Below are 17,589 nucleotides of genomic sequence, written 5' to 3'. Positions count from 1 at the left end.
GGATAATTATTGGTTGTAGGGGACAAACAGAGCTGTCCTGTGCATTGTAGGGTGTTGGGCAGCATCTCCAGACTATACCCACTATTTGCCAGTAGCACCTCCCACACACACATCGTGACAAATAAAAATAACTCCCAACATTGGCAAATGTCCCCTGTGGGGCAAAATTGTCCCAGTTGAGAAGCACAGATCTATGTGAGGGATTTCTTGCTGAGCCATAGCTCCATGTTCCATTTGTTTCCATGTCACTCAGCCTTCAGCAAGCCTGCCCATTGCCAACTACACATCTAAATCACCAAATGAACTCTAGACTCATTTGTCTACCTGTCTGTTACTCATATCTCAACAAGGATATCCTATGGCTAACTCAAAGCCAACATGTCCAAACCTAACTCATCATTTTGCCTCTAAGATTAACTCTTTTTTTCACATTCCCTGCCCTGGTTAAAGACATCAGTGTTAATCATTCATGCACAACTCTAGCAGTACTTCTACATCCTTCACTGTCCCTCACCAACCCCATCCACCACCACCTACGAAGGAGCAGATTCTAATAACAGCTCTCCTTGTCTTATATTGGCTCCCTCTCCCCACCTGGTATTACAATAGTCTTCCATTAGCCTCTCACTTTCTCCTCTAATTTACCTTCTAAATGCAAATCAATAGATTTTCAGCAGATCCAAATTGCTTATGGAAAATAGTCAGAATTTTTTTTAAAGATTTTATTTCCTTTTTTCATGAGAGACACAGGAGAGAGAGAGGCAGAGATATAGGCAGAGGGAGAAGCAGGCTCCCTGCCAGGAGAGATGCCTGATTCACGACTCCATCCCAGGACTCTGGGATCAGGACCTGAGCCGAAGGCAGATGCTCCACCACTGAACCACCCAAGTGCCCCAATAGTCAGAATTCTTTAACAACATATATAATGACTTTCTTGAACTTTTCTACCAGATTTACTCCCACTGGCTGCTTTCTTGCTAATAAACTATTTAAAAGTTCCCGGTTTTGCATTTTCATCTCCCTTGCCTGCCTCTACCTCCCTTCCCGTACATTTCTCTTAGTTCAGGGGTGAGCTCCTATTCCTCCTTCAAGACCCATCATAAGCATCTTTTCTCTCATTTTTCTTTCTTAAGATTCCTCTTCATCATACATTCTGATTTCTTGACAGCAACCTCATGAGAGACCCTGAGCCACCTCTACTCAGCTAACCAGCTCCTAAATTTCTGACCCACAGAAATGACAAAATTAAAAAATATATATTTTCTGTTTTAAGCCACCAAGTCTGGGGAATCTGTTACAGAGCAACAGATGACTAATTCAAATAGTTTAGCTACAGAGGTCAAAATGAATGAAGTTCTAGATCCAAGTTCTAAGTTTAGGGGCTCAGTCTCCAACTCAAGCTTCACCTTGCTTTTGAATGATATCTATGAATTGTTTTATTTCTGCACTTTGATTTGGAAACACAGTAAAAATAATTGTGTTTAAAAAATGTGTTTGAGTTGTCTGGGTAGTTCAGTCAGTTACGTGTCCAACAATTGATTTCAGCTCAGGTCATGATCTCAAAGTTGTGAGATCCAGGAACTCGTGGGGGGGCTAGTGCTGAGTGTGGAGCCTGCTGATGATTCTCTCTCTCCTTCTCCCTCTGATCCTCCCTTCTCTAAAAATGTGTTTGGGTGAATTAGCTGCTCGATATTCATACAGTAATACACAAAGGAAGAGTTCAAAGTTCTATTATTATTTAATGTGGCTTTAAAGATTCAGAATGGAAACTGAGGGACCCACCAAAACACATTTTCCTTTACATTCCAGTTTCTATCTTTCAAAGAATCAGTCTACAGAATACGAACAGAGAATCTAATTCTGATTTTCTAGACAATCAGTTAGGAATGTAATTTTGATTTCATAAAGAAAACTCTCCACTATAAAGGAAAGTTCTAAACTTAAACAGTTTACTTATTTTAAAATTTAGTGTGTAGGAACAATCATCATCAAAATGAGAATAGATAAATAAATGGAATACTCATGTATTGGGATGGTATTCAGCAATAGAAAAGGTCACAACGTAGAATAATCTCAAAAACATGTTGAATAAAAGAAATAAGACACAAAAAGATACATTCTCTCGGATTCCACTTGCATGAAGTTCAGCAACATGAAAACTAGGCTATAGTGATAGAAACCAAGAGCCGGGATGCCTGGGTGGCTCAGTGGTTGAGCGCCTGCCTTGGGCTCAGGTTGTGATCCCAGGCTCTTGCGATAAGGGTCCCAGGATCAAGAATGGAATCAGGCTCCCCGAAGGAAGTCTGCTTCTCCCTCCCTCCCAGAGGGAGAAGGCAGATGTCTCTGCCTCTGTGTGTGTGTGTGTGTGTGTGTGTGTGTATCTCATGAATAATAAATAAAATCTTAAAAAAAAAAAGAGCAGTTCTTATAGGGGTAAAGTTGACTAATAGAAGGAACAGGAGAATTTTCTGGGAGCAATGGAAACATTCTTTACCTGATTTGGGTGACAACTACATAGGAGTATATAGTTATCAAAACCCGTGATTTAGGATTTACCTATGTTCATTACACTTTATGTAAATTTTAGCTCATTCTAAAAAAGACAGCATTAAAAATAGTGCCTAATATCAAAACTGAATTATGTTTCTCCACTAGAAAGATAACTTCTGCTTTAGAAGGTGTAAACAGGGGATTCAGGACACCAAATTGAAAGAGCCTCCACATCACACAAGTGAAACTAAGCAAATATTTCCAAATATTTCAGAAAGCTACCTTTGAGGAAAATAAACCCCAAGCCTCCAGAGCCATGATAAATACACACTGATTCTTACCACAAGCCCATTCCTCTCTCGAGCTGCACTTGGGTAGAAAAGCATGCAATTCTCACTTCTGAGCCTGCCCTGTTCAGCACACACAGGCAGGGGACCCTCCGCACAGCAGGAAGGCCCAGGGAGCAGGGCTCAGCAAAGGAGTCCAGGCCCCGGCCGGCTGCCCCGAGCGTGACTCAGCGTCCAGGAATCGCACACGTGCAGAGTAGGATGGGTGCTGGCACAGAAAGGAGACTAAAAGGGGAAAAACACACTGACAAATCCTTCACAGTTGTGAACTGCGACTGCAGAGGGACACATGGGAGCCGCCGTTGGAACAGAAAAGGGAGCATTTGACACACTTAGCCCAGACCCGAGAAGACCAGCGGCCTGCACCTGACATCAGGGAGAGCAATTAGGAGCCAGGGCACTGGGCTCGCACCTAGAAAGACAAGGCAGAAAAGGCACAAACTATAGGCTCAGTGAGGCAGAAGGCATCGTTGGCGGGGGCGGGGGGGGCGGGGTGTAGGGGGTTGGGACAATTTTGTATAGAATTCGAGCTTCTACCAATTAAATACAGACACCAGGTTCTTCACCAGGTCTCCTGGGATTCCCTTTGGCCTTGCTGCTCAACACCCTTTACGATTCACCCTTACCTCGGGAACATGGTTTGTAGGGTCTTTGTTATTTTTGCCCAACACGCATATCCCAAATGCCCCTTAATACTTAGGGAAATACAGCTCTACCTGCAGCCCCTCACCTCCAGCGCTGTCAGTATTTCCCTAAATGGTGGTAGCTTGGATGTCCTGGCTTCGTTAAGTCTCTCCTAACCAACGCCCCTAATCTGGGTTAGGTGCCTTTCTCTGGGCGCCCTAGTACCAAGTACCTTGGACTATGGTAAAGTATATTGTATCTGTATATACAGATACAGTATATTTTACATAAATATATATATTTATTGCATAAGTATATACTTTACATAAATATATACAGATAAAGTATATCTGTATATTGTGGCTGCCTGTTGATTTTCTTTTTAACTGTGCAATATCTCAAACTATAGAAAAACTTAAAATGATACTTTGTTACCAATTAAAACCTTGTTACAATTAACACCTCGTTCATTACACATACTTTAAAATGAAATAAAATGTTAGACACAGAATAATACTGCCAATGTGATTCCCTGCTTATATATCTTAGTTATTTATGTTTTTAATCAAAAACAATATATAGGCTCTCTCCTTGCGGATCCTGCGCCGGCGGAGACGGACGCTGCTAACCTGGTCTCCTTCGCGCATCCCTTACAGCCACTGGTCTCGGGGCACAATGGCAACTCTAAGGAAAAACTGATTGCACCAGTTGCAGAAGAAGAGGCTGCAATCCCAAACAATAAGATCACTGTAGTGGGTGTTGGACAAGTTGGTATGGCATGTGCCATCAGCATTCTGGGAAAGTCTCTGGCTGATGAACTTGCCCTTGTGGATGTTTTAGAAGATAAACTCAAAGGAGAAATGATGGATCTACAGCATGGGAGCTTATTTCTACAGACACCTAAAATTGTGGCAGATAAAGATTACTCTGTGACTGCCAATTCTAAGATTGTGGTGGTGACTGCAGGAGTCCGCCAGAAGGAGGGAGAGAGCCTCCTCAATCTGGTGCAAAGGAATGTTAATGTCTTCAAATTCATTATTTCTCAGATAGTCAAGTACAGTCCTGATTGTATCATAATTGTGGTTTCCAACCCAGTGGATATTCTTACATATGTTACCTGGAAACTAAGTGAACTACCTAAGCACCGTGTGATTGGAAGCGGGTGTAATCTGGATTCTGCTAGATTTCGCTATCTTATGGCTGAAAAACTTGGCATTCATCCCAGCAGCTGCCATGGATGGATTTTGGGAGAACATGACGACTCAAGTGTGGCTGTGTGGAGTGGAGTGATTGTGGCAGGTGTTTCTCTTCAGGAACTGAATCCAGAAATGGGAACAGACAACGACAGTGAAAATTGGAAGGAAGTGCATAAGATGGTGGTTGAAAGTGCCTATGAAGTCATCAAGCTAAAAGGATATACCAACTGGGCTATTGGATTAAGTGTGGCTGATCTCATTGAATCCATGTTGAAAAGTCTCTCCAGGATTCATCCAGTGTCAACAATGGTGAAGGGCTTGTATGGTATTGAGAACGAAGTCTTCCTGAGTCTTCCGTGTATCCTGAACGCTCGGGGCTTAACCAGTGTGATCAATCAGAAGCTGAAGGATGATGAGGTTGCCCAGCTCAAGAAAAGTGCAGATACCTTGTGGGATATCCAGAAAGACCTAAAAGATCTGTGACTTCTGGCTTCTAGGCTGTAGAAATTTAAAACCATGATGTAATTAACTGTGAGCCTTTAGTTTTTCATCCATATACATGGATCACAGTTTGCTTTTATCTTCCTAAATATGTGAATCTGGGCTCACAGAATCAAAGCCCATGCTTGGTTTAATGCTTGCAATATGAGCCTTGAACAAATAAAATTAACTACCGTAAAAAAAAAAAAAAAAAAAACAATATATAGGGCAGCCCCGGTGGCTCAGCGGTTTAGCACCGTCTACAACCCAGGGCGTGATCCTGGAGACCCGGGATGGAGTCCCACGTCAGGCTCCCTGAATGGAGTCTGCTTTTCCCTCCACCTGTGTCTCTGCCTCTCTCTCTCTCTTCTCTGTGTATTCTCATGAATAAATAAAATCTTAAAAAAAACAATATATAGCATTACTATATGTTTCAAATTTAATACATGTACTCCAACAATTCTTTCACTGTACCTTGTGTTTTGATATCATAGTCATGAAGGAATTAAGACATCAAAAAACAAATCATAAAAGACAAACTAACCTGGGCATGTGGGTGGCTCACGCAGTTAAGCCTCTGGCGTCAGAGCAGGTCATGATCCCAGGGTCCTGGGATGGAGCCCCACCATGTGCTCCCCTCTAAGATGGAGAAGCCTGCTTCTCGCTCCCCTTCTGCTTGCTGCTCCCCCTGCTTGTGCACACTCTCTCTTTCTGTATCAAATAAATAAATAAAATCTTTAAAAAAAAAAAGAAAGAAAAACTAACCCATTTGATTGCATTAAAATTAAAAACTGAATGACAATTATATAAATGAAGTTAAAATATAAGCTGTTAAGTATAACTACTTTTAATAATAATTACTTTCAAAGACATTCATGCTCATAATTCTATAAGTCAAGTTTTTTAATGTTTAAAATTTAAGTCTCTCCCCTTACTTGCTCCTATTATTAAGTTCCATTTTTCAAAAGTAGATTTTTTTTCAACTCTTTTAACTATTTTTTTTCTAGAATTAGTCTCCATGTTTTTAAACATGTGTTTTTTTATAGGACCTATTGACTCCATAGCATTGAAGACAATGATTTATGAACTTTCTTCACACACACTCTCTCTTGCTCACTCTTTCTCCACTAGTACAATAGATAGAACTTCTAGGCAGAGCAATATTTAGTGCTTACATTAGCACAATTATGTAAATATAATTCATTGAGGAGCCATGTTAATGTCCCAATTTCGCTTTCTTTCATCTGTAGCTTTTTGTTTTCCCTATTGTCTCCACTACCCTCATTGGTATCATTGCCTGTGTGCCTTTAATTATCTTTAAATTCCTCCCAAAAGAGGAATTTCTTTAATATTTAATACATGCAAATTCACCAGAAAATACAGACACACACGTATGTTAAGTCTGAATGTATGTGTTTTCCCCTGGATGTATTTTATAGGCAACCTTTCTATTTTTTAAAAGATTTTATTTATTTATTCATGAGAGACACAGAGAGAGGCAGAGACATAGGCAAATGGAGAAGCAGTCTCCCTGCAGGGAGCCTGATGCAGGACTCAATCTCAGGATCCTGGGATCACAATCTGAGCCAAAGACAAACACTCACACTGAGCCACCCAGGCACCCCTCCAGACATCCCTTCCAAAGCAAGCTTTCCATCCTGTCTGGTCCAGTTGTTCTATATCTGCTGCCAGCCCCCTGCCTGAGACTTCTCCTCACTGTTACCCTAGATATAGGATAACCTAACTCATCCTAATTTCCCAGAGACTGGCCCAGTTTTAAAGCTGAAAATCCCACATCTTGCACACCCCTTCCTCAGGTCTAGACAAATTGGAACAATTGGTCAACCTACCTGGACATCCCTTTGCCTCATTCCTGGTTCAGGTCTTGTTTCCTGGATCCTGGATCTTCTTCTTGGTTTCTTTCCTTGTTTTGTGGAACACATTCTCCAGTATTTTCCTGAAAAGGAGATAATATTTTTTTCTTTTGTCTTTAAATTCAATTTAAGTAATATATACTGCATTATTAAGTACAGCGGTAGAATTTAGTGGTTCATGAGTTGCACGTAACACCCAGTGCTCATAACATCACATGCCCTCCTTAATGCCCATCACTCAGTTATCCCATCCCTCCACCCCTTTCCCCTCCAGCAATTCTCAGTTTGTTTCCTGTAATTAACACTCTCTTATGGTTTTTCTCCTTCTATTTACACCTTACTTTATTTTTCCTCCCCTTCTCTTATGTTCATCTGTTTTGTTTCTCAAATACCACATATAAGTGAAATCATATGGTATTTGTCTTTCTCTGACTTACTTTGTTTAGCATAACACTCTCTAGTTCTATCCACATCATCTCAAATGGCAAGATTTCATTATTCTTGATGGCTGAGTAATATTCCATTGTGTATATATATATATATATATATATATATATATATATATACCATATCTTCTTTGTCTATTCATCCATCGATGGACATCTGGACTCTTTCCATATTTTAGCTATTGCAGACATTGCTGTTGTAAAGGTTGGGGCGCATGTGCCCCTTGAAATCACTATGTTTGTATCCTTTGGATAAAGACCTAGTAGTGCAATTAATTGCTGGATCATCAGGTAGTTCTATATTTAACTTTTTTATATATATATTTAACTTTTTGATAAACCTCCACACTGTTTTCCAGAGCTGCTGCACCTGTTTGCTCTCCCACCAATAGCATAAAAGGGTTCCCCTTCCTCTGCATCCTCGCCAATACCTATTGTTTCCTATGTTGTTAATTTTAGCCATTCTGACTGGTGTGAGGTGGTGTCTCTTGGTGGTTTTGACTTGTATTTCTCTGATGCCCAGTGATGTGGAGCATTTTTTTATGTGTCTATTGGCCATTTGTATGTCTTCTTTGGAGAGATATCTGTTCATGCCTTCTACCCATTTCCTGACTGGATTTTTTGTTTTGTTTTGTTTTTTGGGTGCTGAACTTTGACAAATTCTTTAAAGATTTTGATTCTTAGCACTTTATCAGATAAGTCATTTGCAAATATCTTAAGGAGGTAAAAAGTCTTAAAACATGCCTGAATAAAATGTCTTTATTCTGTCTTCACACTTGTTAGAAAATTTGGCAGAACAGAAATCAAGATCTAGAATAATTTTCCATCTGAATTTCGAAAAGATTACTCCACTGACTTCTAGCTTTTCATGGGGCAGGTGAAAAATCTGGTGCTTTTCTGATTCTGGATCTTTTGTATGTTTTTAATCCCCAAGAATTTGTAGGATCTTTTCTTTATCTCCAAAGTTCTGGAATGTTGCAATAGCATGCTTCAGTGTGAGTTATGTCATGGCACGCATTATGTAGGGCATAAGGGAGCTCTCTCAGGCTACAAACTCATACCATCTATTCAGGGAATCTTCTTCATTATTTCTTCAAAAGTACCCTACCCCATCTTTTGTATTCGCTCTCTCTAGAACTCCTGTTTATTAGAGTGTTGGGCCTCCTGATCGCCAATCTTTTCCTTTTCTCTTCCATTTTCCATTTCTTTATTTTTGATTGATTTTCTGGAAGATTGTCTCTTCCAGAAATGTATCTCCCAAACTTTCTTCCAAAATTTTCTATTTAAATTCAAAGGGCAATTTTTGTTTTCTGAAGTTTCATTCTAGAGCCCTTCTCATTTTGTCCAGATGCGATATCTCTTTCTACCACATGTGGATATGAACTATAAAGTTTGTTTGTTTTTAAAGTTTTCTTCTGCTCCATACATAATCTCTATTTTCTTCACATGTTAGCTTGATTTGATTCTATTGGTCGTGGCATAGGCTTTCCTTAATTGCCTGGTAATCTTTGGCTGTCTGCTCACATCTAAAACTAAAGAAAGAAAATAACCTGATTGGAATAGGCAGGTACACATCCCTGTAGGGTGCTCTGGCTAGGTTGTTTTATTGTTTTTGTTTGTGTCATTTTTTGTTTGTTTGTTTGTTTAGTTAGCCTCCCCTAGTGGACTCAACCACTTTCTCACCTGGAAAGTAGAAATTTGGCTGACAATTCATTTCTCTTACAGACCTGCAACTAACCCTCCCACTGTCAACACCATCTGTACCCCTATTCTGATATTTCTAAATCTTTCTGAGCTCCTGTAGTTCAATCAGCCTTCTTAGCTTTCCTGAGTTTTAATTGTCAATTCAGTTTTGCCACTAGTTCATCTGCTTTCTAGTTTCCAACATTCCATTGCTGCCATATCCTCTACTTATAAGTACCTCTCTCTCTCTCTCTTTGCCTTTATAGGTTTGTGCCAAACAAACAAACAACAGAAAACCCCATACTGTTACTTTTATAAAATTTGAGGTGGGAGGATGAGTAAATGTGTGCTTACTCTGCTGTATTTCACCAGAAATCTTGAAACTGTCTCTTTCTTGTCTGTGTGTGTCTCCCGTTGGCTCTGGAGGCAGTTGAACTGAGGACTGTATCTCATTCATCATTACAGTCTAGTGTCCAGCATTTTGCCTGGCATACGTTAGGAGCTCAATAATTAAGGGTTTATTGAATGAATGTAGTACAATCATTTTTTTTTGAAATAGTAACCAATGCTGTGCTTTGTTTTTCTCACCAGTATTTCATTTTCCCCTTTCCAGCTAGGTTAATCTGTTATCATTGCTCCAGGGAATACATGGGACAACAGAGAGCAAACTATGCTGGATTTTGAGTTCCAAAAATGTAAGTGTTTTGGAAAATTGAAAGGATGCATAGTAAAAACAAAATATTGGGGAAAAGCATTGTGAATCATCCCTCTACCTTTGCCTTGAAATTGGGAGACTGATCCAAAAGAGTCAGAACTTAACTCTAGGGAGGCAGCAAGCCCTAGGGAAAAAAAAAAAAAAAAAACAGGTACAGTGTCTAGACAGCTAGGACAATCTCATTCCACTAGACTGGCTCAGGAGCACCAGAGAGTTTCTCGCATATTCAAGAATGAAAAAAAAAAAAAAGGTAAATGGAGAAACACAGCAGATCTAAAGGGGCCTTATAAAAAAGAGTGATGGTTAAGAAATGCCAGGCTGGACTACTGAATGGGGAGACTGGATTATTCTTATGTCCCTGGATACATCCTGGATAGATGACATTAAGCATTAGATCCCTCCCAACCCTGATGCTTTGGTACTACATAAGTCCCTTCTTAATTAAAGACAATCTTAGGGAAATCCACAAATTAACCAAGACTAAGTTTCTGCCACCCAAGTAAAATGGAAGCCCAAGACTGAAATTAAGTTGACTTACAAAAAAATAAGATCATATTTTCATAGTATCTCTACTGGTTAGTTGAAATTCATATACTAAATACTAAACAAATATGGTGATTATGATCACCAGATTATTAATTTGAAAATTCATTTGAAAATTCACAAGTGTTTACACATGAGATGATCAAATATGTTATGGTAACAACATGCTAAATTAAAGTACAGATTTACTTGCAGATGACGAATCCTCCATAAAATCAGCCATGTGGTTTATAGAATAGGTAAATTCCTTGGCTAAACTGTTTATATGGTTGTTAATCTTCATGGAATAACTAAGGAATACAAAAACATCTATCATGAACATATGTTAGGACTGCCACCTTCAACCAAGATGAAGGTCAGCGTTCTCTCCGTGGATGTTTACAAAAGCTGCATAAAGTACACAAAACAATATCTGCCTGAAGGCAGAGAGGAACTTCTGGGGAAACTCATCCTTGAACAGCAAGATTATGGAGAAGAAAGAAACTTAGAGAGCAGAGTTGGCATTCTGCAACTGATTTTTTCCTCTGGTAAGCATTTGCCTAAAAATGCTACCAGTAGCATTTAATATAAATGCTACCAGTAGCATTTGCCTACTCTGAGCACTGGGCAAGAAGCCAAGGGCCAGGCTGTGGATGTGGGCAGGAGGTCACCAAGAGGCCGAGAAGGCAACAGAATTTTTGGCAGTTTTGGGAACTGGAGAGAAAAGTTGGATTCTTAGGAGTCTGGGATGCCAGTGAGAAGAGTGGGTGGAAAATCGAGCCTGACACTTGACCTGTTTTCCCAAATTCCGATGCTGCCTGGACAGGATATTAAGAAACTAAGCAGAACGTCTGTGAAAGTACAGCTAAGATTTTGGAGTCTCAAAAGACTCACCAGGAGGAAAGGGTCACAGTGGACACCACAGGTCCTCAATTGGAATCTTAGGAGGGTGTTTTGCTATAACAAAAATATTATACATTATTTTTCATAGTTCTGGAGGCTGCAAAGTCCAAGATCAAGGCATCAACAAATTTAGTGTCTGGTGAGAGCTGATTTCTTGGATCATAGACAATCATCTTTTCACTAAGTCCTCACATGGTGGGAAGGACAAGAGTCTCTTTTGTAAGGGCACTACTCCCATTCATGGGGACTCCACCCTCATGACCTAATTACCTTCCGAAGGCCCCACTTCATAATACCATCACCTTCAGGGTGAGAATTTCAACATACGGATTTTGGGGAGACATAAACATTCAGTCTATAGCAAAGGTTTCCTCTCTAGAAACAGGGATGGATCTGAGCTGGAAATGAACCTCACAAAAACTATAATGTGCCATGTGACATTCTGGAAAAGGCAAAACTATGAGGACAAAAATAAGATCAGTAGTTGCCAGGAGTTTGGGCTTGGGAGGGATAGATAGGTGGAGCGTAAGAGGATTTTTAAGGCACTGAAGCTAGTCTTTATGATACTGTGATGGTGGATACCTGCCATATACATTTGTCAGAACTGAGAGAATGGGTTCACTCACCTAAAGTGAGTATAATGATGCATCAATGTAGAACCATCCCTGATTAAAAAAAAAAAAATGCACCATTCTGGTAAGAGATGTTGATAGTGGGGAAGGCACAACATGTGTAGGGGGAAGGGACATACAGGAACTCTGTACCTTCTGCTCTACATTTCTGTGAACTTAACATTATTAAAAAATAAATAAATAAATACAAGCTAAAAAAAACCCAAAAAACAAAAACCTTGTAATGCAGCCAGCAGTCAGATCTATCTTTGATTGTGTTAAAGTGGTCAGCTCCCTAGCAGAGGAAGGGGTAAAGCCTCTCCAGAGAAAGATTTCACCCCTAAGCCTCTACAAGGCTTAAAATACAATGTCTGGTACTTTCAGGAGACATTTAACAGACTTTCCAGGAGACAAAAACTATAAAGAAAAAATAGAAACAGACATGTTGTTAATACATATATTTTAGTTATCAAAAACATTTAAAATAAGTATGATGAATGTACTCAGGAAAAACAGATGAGAAGAATGTATATTATTAGTTTATTTTTTTATTTTTTATTTATTTTTTATTTTTTTTTATTATTAGTTTAAATATAGATATGAACTGTGGAGCACAACATATATCAAGAAACTAGCATTTATTGAATGCCAATTTTGTGCCAGGCATTGTTCTAAGTGATTCTTTGATTTCTCACAACAATCCTATGAAATAAATGCTGTGCTATTATTGCCCCAACTTTACAAAATGAGGAAACTGGGGTATAAGATGGTTAAACAAATGCTTATGGTCCAAAGACTAGTCAGTGGCAAAGTTAGAACTCAGGCCAGAGCCCTTGCTTTGAGTCACGATGCTATCTAGAGTACCCATCTTCTCCAGCTGCAACAGCCATAGATAACAATGTTTTGGTTAAAGAGATGCAGGACCTCGATGGGTCAAATTATTTAGGTCACCAAAATGTTTTGTTTTCCCATGGCCTCAAACCATGAGAATGTGAGCATTCCAGTTAAGCCAAAATTGCACAGAGATGTAGTCTTGAAGCCATGCTCCCAACAGTGCTTGTCTGCAAGTACCAAAAACTCAGAAGAAATATGTCTAATTTTAGGTAGACAAAAAATAGAAAATAAAAACATGTGAAATTTGATCAAAAATAGTGCTCCATTATTAACCACCACCTAAATTACCTTTTTACAGCTTTTGCATGGACTCACTTTAATTATTATAATTGCCACCTATGAATTCTTAGCTGCAGAACTACAGTTAGTTCATTTATCCCACCTGCGGGTTGATAATTTGTACTGAAAATTCCACCACATACATAGGCCTCTACTATTACTAGCAGTACTCCCTGAATACACCAAGTCTCCATTCTTGGGTACACACTGTTCTTGTTGACAGATGAGATGGTTTACCATATTACCAGGTAAACATTTAAGAAATGTACTTGAAAGGACAGTGGATTCCTCAGTATGAAATCCCTCCCTGTCTCCTGCACTCCTTTTCCCAATAGTGGATTTTCACTCCCAGAAAAATTTACCATTTGATTTGATTTCATTTGATTTCTCCAAGTCTCTTCTATACAGATAAATCGAACCTTTGTCATCATTTTTGCCTTAGTATGAAATAATGAATGACTCAATCTTATGGACAGCCTGGTATGATCAGGGACATGAGAAGTTGGTGTTTCAACTGGGATGTGTTAAGTACAAGTCATGACAATTTTTGAACATAAATTATAGGACTATTGTTTTCTTAATCACTACAAGATGAAGACAGTAATACAATCTACCTCTTAAGAGTTATTGTGAAAATTTCATAAGAATAATGAGGATAAATATGCTCTAGGATATTATGAGGCACAGAGTAGATGCCTAATAAATGATTATTTTTATAATTAATTATAATGGCTTTGGCAATAATGGAGAGATTTAAAGGAATCAAATATATTTTAAAAGATAGCAAGACAATTATAGCAGTAGATCTAAATAAAGTTTAATAAAAGAGTAAAATGAAGTACTCAACTCATGAAGCTAGCTTTCACTGTCCAACATCATTTTTGCTGCTTTAGATAATGTATGAAAGACTAAGATGTATCTTGTGATCTCATTGCAACCTAAATATTTGTAGATTTATAAATCCACTTAGTCCTTTAAGAAATTTTGTGAAATCATGGGGGTCCTGGGTGGCTCAGTCAGTTGGGCATCTGCCTTTGGCTCAGATCATGATCCCAGAGTTCTGGAATCAAGCCCCATAATCAGGCTCCCTATTGAGTCACCCTCCCTCTCTTCCTTCTTTCTCTCAGTCTCTCTCAAATAAATAAAATATTAAAAAAAAAAGAGGGGCACCTGGGTGGGTCAGTCAGTTAAGCATCTGTCTTTGGCTTGGGTCATGATCCCAGGATTCTGGGATTGAGTCCTACATCAGGCTCTCTGCTCAGCGGGGAACCTGCTTCTCCTTCTCCATCTGCCTCCCCCTCAGCTCATGTTCTCTCTCTCTCAAATAAATAAATAGAATCTTTTAAAAAAACAAATTTTGTGAAATCAAAATGTCAAGTTTATAGCTAAAATCTTTTCTCTCCATTTATCCGGTAACCCATGATCTCTTCATATGTCTATTTACTTGTGAAAAAAGCAATCACCTAATATAATGCTCACCCACACAAGGATGGTGCACTATTGTTTTTCTCATACGAAAATTATCTTCTTGACTTATTATCATCAGGATATGCCCATTGAGCTATTTTTTTTCCAATAACAGCAGATTATATATAAAACTCCAACATTTTCTCACTGAGTTCCATTTGTGACCAGAAGCAAATGCTTCCAAGATTGTTAAGAAGTTTTATAAATGCAGTTTGGCTACAGATCAAAAATAAGGGTGCAAGAATTCAGGAGTTACCTCATTAATGCCATGCTTTTACCAACCTGGCTTCTCAGAATGATTACACCTGGGCTAGGTTTCTAGTTAGCTTTGTGAATGATGCAATGTTTACTCAGTCAGCTGAGAAGCATGTATATCCATGAATTAGTGTGACTGGGGAGAAAGATCTAGAAAGGCAGAAGTCTCTATTTAAACTAGGATACCATATAGGGAGACAGGCTTGGCGGGAGTACTCAGTGAGTCACTGATCATTGGTCAGTGGCCTAATGACTTACCAAGTGTTTGATCTTGAGCAAGTAATTCATGGGCATCTTGTTTTTCTCGCAAGACAAACACTATTATTAGAGTGGAAATTTCTCAATTCCCTTTCTCACCCTAACATTCTGCTAACCTTACCTACAGAAAAGGAAATTGAAGGTAAAGATGTTTTCTTTTCTTTTTTCAACATTTTTAATATTTTATTTATCTATCTATCTATATATTGAGAGACAGTATTCACAAGAGTGGGAGCACAAGCAGGGAAGGGCAGGCAGGGAGAGAGGGAGAGAGAATCTTAAGAAGGTTCCTTGCTGGGCAAGCTGGATCTCAGAACCCTGAGATCATGACCTGAGCTGAAATTAAGAGTCAAACACTTAACCAACTGAACCTCCCCAGGTGCCCCAAGACTTTTTGTTTCTTATTAAGAGGTGTCACTCTCAAAGGCTACCATGATAACTACATATGTAGAAATAAAAGATTCAATAAAATTAAATTATAGAAACTAGCAAAATAAAATAAAATCCGACTAATTTTCTTAGAAATCACCTTCAAATGAACCTTTAATGTCACATGAATGACCCACACAAATCTAGTTATTTGATTTTTACAAAGTCACAAAGGCAATTCATTGGAGAAAGGATAGTGGTTAAATGGGGCTGCAACCAGTGGGCATTTTTATGCAAGATAAAAAAAATAAAACTAGACACAAACCTTATACATTTCACAAAAGTTAATTCAAAATGGCTCATAGAAGGAGGCCAAGCATAACTCCTGATCTCTTAAGTGTGGGCTACATATAGTAGTAACTTCCTTCCAAAGAGTACAGTATGGAAAGGGGAAATAGTCACTTTATGGTGGAGAAACCTAACAAACACCACGTCAGCCAGGTGATCAAGGTCAACATCAACAGCTGTAAGTCATATTGATAGCATATACTCCTGATACAATTTGTTGTTGGTCTTCCTCCATAAAATTCAGAAGCCCAGTCTAATCATAAGGAAAAAATCAAATAAGTCTTGATTGAGAGACTTTCTTCAAAATACCTCACCAATACTTCTCAAAATTGTGAAAGCCAGCAAAAACAGGGAAATCAAAGAAACTGCCATAACCAAACAATCATAACTTAAAAACACACAATGATTTCATGTAATGTTATATCCTGGATTGAATCCTGGAACAGAAAAAGGACATTAGACAAAAACAAAAGAAATATGGATACAGAAAATACCTTGGTGAGTAATAATGTATTAATATTAGTTCATTAACTGTGTTATAGGTAATATACTAATGTAAGATGTTAATACTAGGGGAAATTGGGTGTGGGGTTCATGGAACTCTCTCTGCTATGTTTACAATTTTTCTATAAACCTTAAACTATTCCAAAATTATTGGTTTATTTAAGAAAATGAACTTTTTGTGTATTTCCATGCAAAATATTCACACCAATAATATTGCTTTGAATTTCTTTCTCTTTCCTTCCTTCATAGTAAATGATACAGCTGCTACATAATATTATTTAGTCCTTTAAGGATCCTTCAATTTTGGAAATAAGTTGCTAGATTCTATAGAATTACATCTTTGAAGGCGAAGTATTACCAACCAAAAGTAAGAAAAAAGCAGGTTGCTTTTTGTATGTATTTCATCAAACAAAACAATACTAACAAACCATTATCTTAATAAGAAAAAACAAATGGAGCTCCACTGATTTGGGGATGGTCTTCTTCTGTAAAATCAAATGATATGGAGTGGATTTAAATAGGCAAAAAGCTATAGCAGGCTGGCTTCTTTGTTGTATTGTTAGTCTATCTTAGGTTAGTTACTGTTTGATTTGCTGCCCGTTAAAATGTTTCCCAGGAATGGGGTCTGGCACATACCCTGTGCTACGCTGAGTGTTCAGAAACTTGCATTTTTGTCCTAATTTACCCACCAACAACTTGTGTGACACAGAGTCTCTACTCTTCCATGGATAAAGAATATATCAATTTATGCTGCCATCAACAGTGAATGAGTGTGCCCACTTCCCTCTACCCCTGCCAACTCTGTGTTTGAGGATCTTTTTAATCTACAAATTTGATAGGTAAAAAAGTGATCATTTGTTGTTTTTATCAGCATTCATTTTGTTATCAGTTCGAACATTGATCATTTCTTTCTTCTTTTGTGAGTTGTCTATTCATACATCGCCCTTTCTTCTATTAGGACATTCTTTAGTTCTTTGGTGGAATTGGGTAGAGCTGACCTCCAAGGTCTCTTCCTGCTTTGCAATTGTAGACATAAGAGTAACTTATTACCACTGGCTGACACACTATCATGGATTTGTTTTGCAGATTACCTGGTGTCACCTGGCACAGAGTGAGGACCTGGAAAGACATGTAGGATGGGCTAGAAAAAAAGCCGAAACTTAATCTAGAAAAGAAGTGTTCAAGGGGATCTGACTCCAAATATTTGAAGAATAGTCATGGGGGAAGGGCCAGCACACATGTTCTGAGAAATTCCAGAGAACAAACTTACGGCCAAAAAATATGCAGCAGTAGTCTACATCTGAACCAGTATAACTTTTGAGGC

General features: G+C 38.6%; 2 protein-coding genes across 2 annotated transcripts in view; one reads left to right on the top strand and one right to left on the bottom strand.

The window, feature by feature from the left end:
• Positions 1–3,061, bottom strand: part of ANXA5 (annexin A5) — a 42,697-nt gene extending 39,636 nt beyond the window's left edge. Inside the window, exon 1 of the mRNA XM_072755332.1 lies at positions 2,832–3,061. The gene's annotated coding sequence lies outside the window, so the exon portion shown is untranslated. The remainder of the gene's footprint in view (positions 1–2,831) is intronic.
• A 1,066-nt stretch (positions 3,062–4,127) lies between these two features.
• On the top strand, positions 4,128–5,348 carry LOC112933638 (L-lactate dehydrogenase B chain-like). Its single transcript, XM_026016815.2, has one exon. The coding sequence runs from the start codon at positions 4,235–4,237 to the stop codon at positions 5,138–5,140; it is 906 nt and encodes a 301-aa protein (XP_025872600.2). The 5' UTR covers positions 4,128–4,234; the 3' UTR covers positions 5,141–5,348.
• Positions 5,349–17,589: the final 12,241 nt, after the last annotated feature.

The sequence above is a fragment of the Vulpes vulpes genome, chromosome 4, assembly GCF_048418805.1.
Source record: "Vulpes vulpes isolate BD-2025 chromosome 4, VulVul3, whole genome shotgun sequence".
NCBI classification, from domain to species: Eukaryota; Metazoa; Chordata; class Mammalia; order Carnivora; family Canidae; genus Vulpes; species Vulpes vulpes.
This window is presented reverse-complemented; position numbering and strand designations above follow the sequence as displayed.